The sequence below is a fragment of the Oncorhynchus gorbuscha genome, linkage group LG02, assembly GCF_021184085.1.
Source record: "Oncorhynchus gorbuscha isolate QuinsamMale2020 ecotype Even-year linkage group LG02, OgorEven_v1.0, whole genome shotgun sequence".
Lineage (NCBI taxonomy): Eukaryota > Metazoa > Chordata > Actinopteri > Salmoniformes > Salmonidae > Oncorhynchus > Oncorhynchus gorbuscha.
The window spans coordinates 55,680,190-55,691,433 of record NC_060174.1 but is presented as its reverse complement, the minus strand read 5'-3'; the positions used below and the strand labels follow the sequence as shown (position 1 = coordinate 55,691,433).

Genomic DNA, 11,244 nt, shown 5'->3' with positions numbered 1-11,244 from the left:
ACCTAACTGAATCATGAGAAAACAAAAAGATCATTACTTGACAAATTGGAAAGAAATAATACAAAAACTGAGCAAACTGGAATGCTATTTGGCCCTAAACAGAGAGTACACAGTGGCAGAATACCTGGCCACTGTGACTGGCCCAAAATTAAGAAAAGCTTTGACTATGTACAGACTCAGTGGGAACAGCCTTGCTATTGAGAGAGGCTGCCATATTAGAAACACATATTTCCTTCAGATTACACAGACCCACAAAGAATTGGAAAACAAATCACATTTTTATTAGGTGAAATGCCACAGTGATCCATCACAGCAGCAATATTTGTGACCTGTTGCCACAAGAAAAGGGCAACCTGTGAATCACAAACACCATTGTAAACATCAACCCATATTTATCCGTTTATTTATTTTCAGTTTTGTACTTCAACTATTTGCACATTGTTACAACACTGTACATAGCCATAATATAACATTTTAAATGTCTCTATTCATTTGAAACTTTTGTAAATGTAATGTTACTGCTCATTTCTGATTGTTTATTTCATTTTTGTTTATTATCTGTTTCACTTGCTTTGGCAATGTAAACATATGTTTCTCATGCCAATAAAGCCCTTTGAATTGAGTTGAATTGAGAGACAGAGAGCGAGAGAGGCTGCTATTGAGAAAGCATGGGACCATTGTGCAAGTTTTCCAAAAGTTACAGGTTGTTTGCAATTTATGTAGAGGTAGACAGCAATAAATACAATATAACTATGGCTGTGTACCAAATGGAACCCTATTCCCTATATAGTGCACTACTTTGGACCAGGGCCCATAGGGCTCTGGTCAAAAGCAGTGCATTATGTAGGAAATAGGGTGTCATTTGGACACAACTTATCAATGTCCTTGAAGTCATGGCTTAAAACTGCATATTATTATGTTTCACTGGCACACGAGAACAGTTGCATTTAATAATTAATGTTGTACATTTAAAATGAGAAACACAAGGAAATAAACTAGCTCATTAAAGACAATAATGGTTCAAATACCATATTACCGGTATGGTAACTAGTGTCTAGTGCTGCAGCTTAGAGGATTCAAGAGCTCAAAGTTGGTCAGCCAACTGTATTTATATTCTTACAAAACTATGATTATTTTGTTGTGCAAATGTATGGCATTATTAACTGTTTCTTAAAGCACACAGTGAATAATGTATTACAGTTTGTTCACAGACATGTTCAGGGAGTTGAATCACATGTTTGAGGAGACACATTTGCTATGAAAAAAGGACTACTGCTTCCATAAGTAAATTGACATTCTCTGATGTAGAAAGAAGATCTCTTTTTCCCTTATTTTCTGATGACAAGATTGTTTGTTCCTTCCACCATGTTGAAACAAAGGGACCTAGTTCCCTTCTGTATCCTATTAAATGCATGATCCCCCTTGCTAAAAGATACATCAACATGAGAATATCAAATTATTAACAAAAAACTCTTAACTGTGAAATGTGATAATTACTGTGACGTTATGATGACACCATCATAATCTAACAAGGATTTTAATGGCCTTTGGCACATGATGAAATATGATATCAGAATATTTGAAAGGACAATTTATATATCATCTATAACGATATAGTGATCATTATACAAACAGTGTCAAAATGTGATAAATTCAATCAAATGCACACTTGTAGAAAATCTAAGAGGAAAAAGTTGAGGACAGAACAAATTAACATATAAATTTTGGATTTAACACAGGATCTTTCTTTCAATAAAAATATTACTCCCAGACAAAATCCTTTAAAACATACCATTGTGTCGTCTGGAATCAAACGTACACATTTTGTCTTACCCTATCTAAATCACTAATGGTAACATACTGTGTTTCACATTTTCTGAACGGAAAACAATACTACCCACTGGTTTCGGGCAACTTTATTTGACACCCAGCGTCATTATGTCATAACAGCTGTAACACTGTCATGACACATATTTAGACCCGTTGTGACATATATTGCATTATTTTATGGCTGGTTATGACACCTACATAAGGGTGTTTAAAACCCACAAAACCTACCACATAAGGCAAAACATTCCATTACACCATAGCTTACTTGTCAACAGTATGTTTATGTTATAGAACATTTTATGAAACTGATCATATTAAATTATCATTGTTATTGCGCACAAATTGATGTCAGACATCCCTACCCAATGCTCTGTTGCTGATGACAGATGAATACAGGAGCAGATTTCAGGAGCAGGACAAGACACCCTTTTGACTGATGACTGACATAAGAGCATGTACGTGATAGGCCTTTCTGGCTTATATGATTATGATAGTCATAATGCTTCTTCACAGGGTCATAAAGAGTATTTTCTTAGTCCGATTAAAGTGACACAGGGTGGGCATAATGCTTCATTACAGTGTCATAAAGTGTATTTTCTGCAATTTATTTAAAATATGACAGAGAGAGAAAAAAAAGGAAGCTTCTTGGCAGGGAAAAAACAAAAACATTCTTATGTAGGTGTTATAACCAGCCATAAAATAACGCAATATATGTCACAACAGGTGTAACTATATGGGTCATGACAGTATTATGACCATGTTATTACATGTTATGTCAGCTTTTATGACATATGACATGTTTATGACCATGTCATAACATGTTATGATCCTGGGTGTCAAGTAAGTGTTATCCTGGTTTTTCACATCTTCTTCATAGTGCATCTCACTTAGTCTTTTTTCCCTTTCTGGATTTCATAGTTTTTTTCCCTCAATGTCAGTGGTGCTATTTCCAAACAACGTGACCAGCTGATCTTCGTAATTTGCAATGTTTCTCTTCATGATGTCCATGCAGGGGCCCAGCAACCTCTCAAATGCCTGGACGTCCATAACTGGTAAACATAAGAGGAGAGGTGTCAGACACAGGAAGGGATAACTCTAAACAGATTACTTATATCCATTGTAGGTCCTGATCTGACAAAGATCCACATTGACAAAGAATAAGAACAGCCCATGATTGTGTTTGGAAACATTATTAACCCTTAAATCTTTATGTCTTCCATCCTTGTTTCTCCAATTCCTCTCAAACCGAATTGGAGGAGACTCTAATGAGCTTTGAGAAAAATGTAGGATAAGGACAGAGGAGTATATAAGGATTTGAGACACAGCCCACAGATGAAAGGCAGTATACCTAAACATTTAACACTTCCCACAGCAAAAGCTGAAGCAGCTCTGGGTTTGTTCGTGACCAAAGCCAGTTCTCCAAAGTACTGCCCTCTTGAGCATGTGGCTATATCGACCTCCTCATCCTCTTGGTCTTTTTTCGTCTAGAGAGAAGACATAAGAGAGTAACATAAACAACATAATATCCCACAAATGGCCTCCTGAGTGGCGCAGTGGTCTAAGGCACGGCATCGCAGTGCTAGAAGCGTAACTACAGACCCGGGTTCGATCCTGGGCTGTATCACAACCGGCCGTGATCGGGAGTCCCATAGAGCGGCGCACAATTGGCCCAGCATTGTCCGGGTTAGGGGAGGGTTTGGCCGGGGGGGGGGGGTTACTTGGCTTATCTCACTCTAGCAACTCCTTGTAAGGGCCGGGTGCCTGCAGGCTGACCTCGGTTATCAGTTGAACGGTATTTCCCCGACACATTGGTGCGGCTGGCTTCAGGGTTAAGCGGGCAGGTGTTAAGAAGCGCGGTTTGGTGGGTCATGTTTCGGAGGATGCATGACTCGACCTTCACCTCACGAGCCTGTTGGGGAGCTGCAGCGATGAGACAAGGTCGAAATTGGGGGTAAAATCCCCCACATAATTTGTATTTTATTTTAAATATCACACAAATCCATCTTAACTAAATTTCTATGTATGATACATTCAAATCTGTAATATCTTAGACACAAACTTACCCTGCTTCTTTTCATGGTGATTCTAACTTGACCAGATTCAACTATATAAAAACTATCTGCTAGATCACCCTGCAACAGAACATACATTACAGTATTTCAAATAGCAAATAAACAATACATTAGCATGAAAGAAATACTTGCAAGAAGTACAATTACCTGGCATGATCATATAGAATAGAATAGAATAGAATAGAAGATGGAGAAAACAATACCTGAGAGATGATCTGTTCTTCATCGCTGAATGGTTTAGAAGACAGCACATCCACTACTTTCATTCTCTCTGAAAGCTGGGGATAACAGGGAAGGCAAACTTGGTTAAGACTGGTTTGCAGGGATGAGTTTGTTCTATACTTTAAAATACACATAATCTGAATGCTGGGGATAACAGGGCACACACTAATTGGATTGCAGGGACGTGTTTGTACTAATGTGAGAAAGAAAATGCACTTTGCGTTCACAAAAACATATTCTACTGATAAAGACAGAAACACAATAGATCTATACCTCTAGTGATGTAAGGAATGGAAGTGATTCAATGAACTCCTCATAAAGTCTTCTCTTCAACGCGTTGTTCTTCACAATGATCCTCCTGAATGTCAGACGATCCTGAAAACAGACACAGTTGTCAGTATATCTCTAATCATTTATAATGGTAGGATGAAAACAACAAGTCATGTCGATGTCTGGCAATGGTGAATGATATAGTCAAGACAAACAGTCCACAATTCGGGATGGTTTTGTTCAGTGCAGTACTATTTCCACTCCTATGATTCATTTTTCCTTTTAGTCACTGTGTCCAACATAACATTTTCCAGCAGAGGGAGCTGCATCTCTAACCAATGTCAAGATTTTCCCCAAAAAGCTGTAGAAGTGTCCTATTATTATATCAAGCTATTATCATTGGTTGGTTTATCCGTATCCCCATTAGCTTTTACCGAAGCAGCAGCTATTCTTCCTGGGGTCCACACAAAAACATAAAACACGACAAATAACAGAACACCGATACACTCATCGTCACATAAATCTATAATACAACAATATACAAACAATACAGCTAAATAATAATGTATGTGTAGATTGCGTGTTAGAGTGTGATTATGTGTGGGTGGCAGGTAGCCTAGCAGTTAAGAGCGTTGTGCCAGTAACTGAAAGATTGCTGACTCGAATCCCTGAGCCAACTAGGTGAAAAATCTGTCAATGTGCCCTTGAGCAAGGCCCAAGTCGCTCTGGACAAGAGAGTAAGTTAAATGACTAGAATGTGAATGTTTGTGTGTGTGTCATTTCACAGTCCCTATTGTGCCATGAGATTTTGTTTTATACATTTTTTATGGTAATTTTTCTCTTTGTTTGAGTAATTGGGATTGCTCTGTATAATACTGTGGTGGGTGATTCTTCAACCAGTTTTAATCATGGCAGTAACAAAGTGATTTAGAAAGCCATGATGCATCTGCAGCAATAAGCTATCATTCTGAAGACTAAGATGCTTAGTTTATGGCACAGTGTTTCAATTGAAATATATTTAACATTTTGTGTCTGAATTTTGTACATTTTCACCCCAAATTCTCATTAACGAAATGCGTCCGGATTAAATTCTCTGGTCATTTGTTACAATTTTACTGACTTATTTGAATAAAAACACTAAATATGTTGCTGTAGTTTGTCCATAAATCATAAATGTTTTATACTGTCATGTTTGTCATTTATTATCATGTCTTGTCCCTGTGCACCCCATGCTATTCGTTTCCCTCTGCTGGTCTTATTTGGTTCTTTCCCTCCTTCTATCCCTCTCTCTCCCCCTCCCTCTCTCACTCTCTCGCTCTCTCTTCTCTCTATCGTTCCGTTCCTGCTCCCAGCTGTTCCTATTCCCCTAATCATCATTTAGTCTTCCCACACCTGTTCCCGATCCTTTCCCCTGATTAGAGTCCCTATTTATTCCTTTGTGATCCGTTCCTGTCCCGTCGGTTCCTTGTATTGTATTCACCATGCTGTGATTGCGTTTCGCCCTGTCCTGTCGTGTTTTTGCTGTGATTGTGTATCGCCCTGTCCTGTCGTGTTTTTTTTTGCCTTCATCAGATGCTGCGTGTGAGCAGGTGTCTCTGTCGACTACGGCCTGCGCCTACCCGAGTGGCCGCTTCTCCAGTTATTTCCCCTCTACAAGTCTAGAGGATTTCTGTTATTCCCTGTTTGGACTTAAATAAACTCTGTTTCTGTTAAGTCGCTTTTGGGTCCTCTTTCACCTGCATGACAGAAGGAACCGACCAAGGAATGGACCCAGCGACTTCAGACGCTCGTTACACTGCCGTCAGGATCCAAGGAGCCATGCTCGGCAGACACGAGCAGGAATTGTCTGCTGCTCGCCATGCCGTGGAGAACCTGGCCGCTCAGGTTTCCGACCTCTCTGGACAGTTCCAGAGTCTACGTCTCGTGCCACCTGTTACTTCCTGGCCTGCCGAGCCTCCAGAACCTAGGGTTAATAACCCACCTTGCTACTCCGGGCAGCCCACTGAGTGTCGCTCCTTTCTCACGCAGTGTGAGATTGTGTTCTCTCTCCAACCCAACACATACTCTAGAGAGAGAGCTCGGGTTGCTTACGTCATTTCACTCCTTACTGGCCGGGCTCGAGAATGGGGCACAGCTATCTGGGAGGCAAGGGCTGATTGCTCTAACAAATTCCAGAACTTTAAAGAGGAGATGATTCGGGTTTTTGACCGTTCAGTTTTTGGTAGGGAGGCTTCTAGGGCCCTGGCTTCCTTATGCCAAGGTGAACGGTCCATAACGGATTATTCTATTGAGTTTCGCACTCTTGCTGCCTCTAGTGAGTGGAACGAGCCGGCGCTGCTCGCTCGTTTTCTGGAGGGACTCCACGCAGTGGTTAAGGATGAGATTCTCTCCCGGGAGGTTCCATCAGATGTGGATTCTTTGATTGCTCTCGCCATCCGCATAGAACGACGGGTAGATCTTCGTCACCGGGCTCGTGGAAGAGAGCTCGCATCAACGGTGTTTCCCTGCTCCGCATCGCAACCATCTCCCTCCTCTGGCTTTGAGACTGAGCCCATGCAGCTGGGAGGGATTCGCATCTCGAATAAGGAGAGGGAATGGAGGATCACCAACCGCCTGTGCCTCTATTGCGGAGTTGCTGGACATTTTGTTAATTCATGTCCAGTAAGAGGCCAGAGCCCATCAGTAAGCGGAGGGCTACTGGTGAGCGCTACTACTCAGGTCCCTTCATCTAGATCTTGTACTACTATGTCGGTCCATCTACGCTGGACCGGTTCGGGTGCTACATGCAGTGCTTTGATTGACTCTGGGGCTGAGGGTTGTTTCATGGACGAAGCATGGGCTCGGAAACATAACATTCCTTTCAGACCGTTAGACAGGCCTACGCCCATGTTTGCCTTAGATGGTAGTCATCTTCCCAGTATCAAATTTGAGACACTACCTTTAACTCTCACAGTATCTGGTAACCACAGTGAGACTATTTCTTTTTTGATTTTCCGTTCACCGTTTACACCTGTTGTTTTGGGTCATCCCTGGCTTGTATGTCATAATCCTTCTATTAATTGGTCTAGTAATTCTATCCTATCCTGGAACGTTTCTTGTCATGTGAAGTGTTTAATGTCTGCCATCCCTCCCGTTTCTTCTGTCCCTACTTCTCAGGAGGAACCTGGCGATTTGACAGGAGTGCCGGAGGAATATCATGATCTGCGCACGGTCTTCAGTCGGTCCCGAGCCAACTCCCTTCCTCCTCACCGGTCGTATGATTGTAGTATTGATCTCCTTCCGGGGACCACTCCTCCTCGAGGTAGACTATACTCTCTGTCGGCTCCCGAACGTAAGGCTCTCGAGGATTATTTGTCTGTGTCTCTTGACGCCGGTACCATAGTGCCTTCTTCTTCTCCGGCCGGGGCGGGGTTCTTTTTGTTAAAAGAAGGACGGTACTCTGCGCCCCTGCGTGGATTATCGAGGGCTGAATGACATAACGGTTAAGAATCGTTATCCGCTTCCCCTTATGTCATCAGCCTTCGAGATTCTGCAGGGAGCCAGGTGCTTTACTAAGTTGGACCTTCGTAACGCTTACCATCTCGTGCGCATCAGAGAGGGGGACGAGTGGAAAACGGCGTTTAACACTCCGTTAGGGCATTTTGAGTACCGGGTTCTGCCGTTCGGTCTCGCCAATGCGCCAGCTGTTTTTCAGGCATTAGTTAATGATGTTCTGAGAGACATGCTGAACATTTTTGTTTTTGTCTATCTTGACGATATCCTGATTTTTTCTCCGTCACTCGAGATTCATGTTCAGCACGTTCGACGTGTTCTACAGCGCCTTTTAGAGAATTGTCTCTACGTAAAGGCTGAGAAGTGCTCTTTTCATGTCTCCTCCGTTACTTTTCTCGGTTCCGTTATTTCCGCTGAAGGCATTCAGATGGATTCCGCTAAGGTCCAAGCTGTCAGTGATTGGCCCGTTCCAAGGTCACGTGTCGAGTTGCAGCGCTTTTTAGGTTTCGCTAATTTCTATCGGCGTTTCATTCGTAATTTCGGTCAAGTTGCTGCCCCTCTCACAGCTCTTACTTCTGTCAAGACGTGTTTTAAGTGGTCCGGTTCCGCCCAGGGAGCTTTTGATCTTCTAAAAGAACGTTTTACGTCCGCTCCTATCCTCGTTACTCCTGACGTCACTAGACAATTCATTGTCGAGGTTGACGCTTCAGAGGTAGGCGTGGGAGCCATCCTATCCCAGCGCTTCCAGTCTGACGATAAGGTTCATCCTTGCGCTTATTTTTCTCATCGCCTGTCGCCATCTGAGCGCAACTATGATGTGGGTAACCGTGAACTGCTCGCCATCCGCTTAGCCCTAGGCGAATGGCGACAGTGGTTGGAGGGGGCGACCGTTCCTTTTGTCGTTTGGACAGACCATAAGAACCTTGAGTACATCCGTTCTGCCAAACGACTTAATGCCCGTCAAGCTCGTTGGGCGTTGTTTTTCGCTCGTTTCGAGTTTGTGATTTCTTACCGTCCGGGTAGCAAGAACACCAAGCCTGATGCCTTATCCCGTCTGTTTAGTTCTTCTGTGGCTTCTACTGATCCCGAGGGATTCTTCCTTATGGGCGTGTTGTCGGGTTAACAGTCTGGGGAATTGAAAGACAGGTTAAGCAAGCACTCACGCACACTGCGTCGCCGCGCGCTTGTCCTAGTAACCTCCTTTTCGTTCCTGTTTCCACTCGTCTGGCTGTTCTTCAGTGGGCTCACTCTGCCAAGTTAGCTGGTCATCCCGGTGTTCGAGGCACTCTTGCGTCTATTCGCCAGCGCTTTTGGTGGCCGACTCAGGAGCGTGACACGCGCCGTTTCGTGGCTGCTTGTTCGGACTGCGCGCAGACTAAGTCGGGTAACTCTCCTCCTGCCGGTCGTCTCAGACCGCTCCCCATTCCTTCTCGACCATGGTCTCACATTGCCTTAGACTTCATTACCGGTCTGCCTTTGTCTGCGGGGAAGACTGTGATTCTGACGGTTGTCGATAGGTTCTCTAAGGCGGCACATTTCATTCCCCTCGCTAAACTTCCTTCCGCTAAGGAGACGGCACAAATCATTATTGAGAATGTATTCAGAATTCATGGCCTCCCGTTAGACGCCGTTTCAGACAGAGGCCCGCAATTCACGTCACAGTTTTGGAGGGAGTTCTGTCGTTTGATTGGTGCGTCCGTCAGTCTCTCTTCCGGGTTTCATCCCCAGTCTAACGGTCAAGCAGAGAGGGCCAATCAGACGATTGGTCGCATACTACGCAGCCTTTCTTTCAGAAACCCTGCGTCTTGGGCAGAACAGCTCCCTGGGCAGAATACGCTCACAATTCGCTTCCTTCGTCTGCTACCGGGTTATCTCCGTTTCAGAGTAGTCTGGGTTACCAGCCTCCTCTGTTCTCATCCCAGCTTGCCGAGTCCAGCGTTCCCTCCGCTCAAGCGTTTGTCCAACGTTGTGAGCGCACCTGGAGGAGGGTGAGGTCTGCACTTTGCCGTTACAGGGCACAGACGGTGAGAGCTGCCAATAAACGCAGGATTAAGAGTCCAAGGTATTGTTGCGGCCAGAGAGTGTGGCTTTCCACTCGCAACCTTCCTCTTACGACAGCTTCTCGTAAGTTGACTCCGCGGTTCATTGGTCCGTTCCGTGTCTCCCAGGTCGTCAATCCTGTCGCTGTGCGACTGCTTCTTCCGCGACATCTTCGTCGCGTCCATCCTGTCTTCCATGTCTCCTGTGTTAAGCCCTTTCTTCGCACCCCCGTTCGTCTTCCCTCCCCCCTCCCGTCCTTGTCGAGAGCGCACCTATTTACAAGGTACATAAGATCATGGACATGCGTTCTCGGGGACGGGGTCACCAATACCTAGTGGATTGGGAGGGTTACGGTCCTGAGGAGAGGAGTTGGGTTCCGTCTCGGGGCGTGCTGGACCGTTCACTCATCGATGATTTCCTCCGTTGCCGCCAGGATTCCTCCTCGAGTGCGCCAGGAGGCGCTCGGTGAGTGGGGGGTACTGTCATGTTTGTCATTTATTATCATGTCTTGTCCCTGTGCTCCCCATGCTATTCGTTTCCCTCTGCTGGTCTTATTTGGTTCTTTCCCTCCTTCTATCCCTCTCTCTCCCCCTCCCTCTCTCACTCTCTCGCTCTCTCTTCTCTCTATCGTTCCGTTCCTGCTCCCAGCTGTTCCTATTCCCCTAATCATCATTTAGTCTTCCCACACCTGTTCCCGATCCTTTCCCCTGATTAGAGTCCCTATTTATTCCTTTGTGATCCGTTCCTGTCCCGTCGGTTCCTTGTATTGTATTCACCATGCTGTGATTGCGTTTCGCCCTGTCCTGTCGTGTTTTTGCTGTGATTGTGTATCGCCCTGTCCTGTCGTGTTTTTGCCTTCATCAGATGCTGCGTGTGAGCAGGTGTCTCTGTCGACTACGGCCTGCGCCTACCCGAAGCGACCTGCAGTCTGTGGCCGCTTCTCCAGTTATTTCCCCTCTACAAGTCTAGAGGATTTCTGTTATTCCCTGTTTGGACTTAAATAAACTCTGTTTCTGTTAAGTCGCTTTTGGGTCCTCTTTCACCTGCATGACATATACTAGCTGAAGTTTACATTAAACTATAATATTTGTTATGTAAAAACACAATGTCTTTCTCATTACCGTAACATGTTTTTTGATTTGCTGTAAAAACACTAATACATTTTTTTATGGGGTTGTATTCACCCATGATGGATCATCTAGAAGTGTAGTCCTTAGATGAGCACGTTCATTGAATTTCTTCACTTATATGTGGGAATGAGGATCTTATTCTCAAACACCCTCTTTACGACGCTTGACCTTCTCATTACCGAAATGAT

General features: G+C 44.2%; 1 protein-coding gene across 1 annotated transcript in view; it reads right to left on the bottom strand.

Moving 5' to 3' along the window:
* Positions 1–382: 382 nt before the first annotated feature.
* LOC124004867 (cAMP-dependent protein kinase type II-beta regulatory subunit-like) overlaps positions 383–11,244 on the bottom strand; it is a 46,238-nt gene continuing 35,376 nt past the window's right edge. Inside the window, exons 7-11 of the mRNA XM_046313697.1 lie at positions 4,398–4,499; positions 4,106–4,180; positions 3,894–3,962; positions 3,179–3,314; positions 383–2,879 (exon numbers count right to left, since the gene is read on the bottom strand). Of these exons, the coding sequence (XP_046169653.1) occupies positions 2,743–2,879; positions 3,179–3,314; positions 3,894–3,962; positions 4,106–4,180; positions 4,398–4,499 (519 nt within the window). The 3' untranslated portion in view covers positions 383–2,742. The remainder of the gene's footprint in view (positions 2,880–3,178; positions 3,315–3,893; positions 3,963–4,105; positions 4,181–4,397; positions 4,500–11,244) is intronic.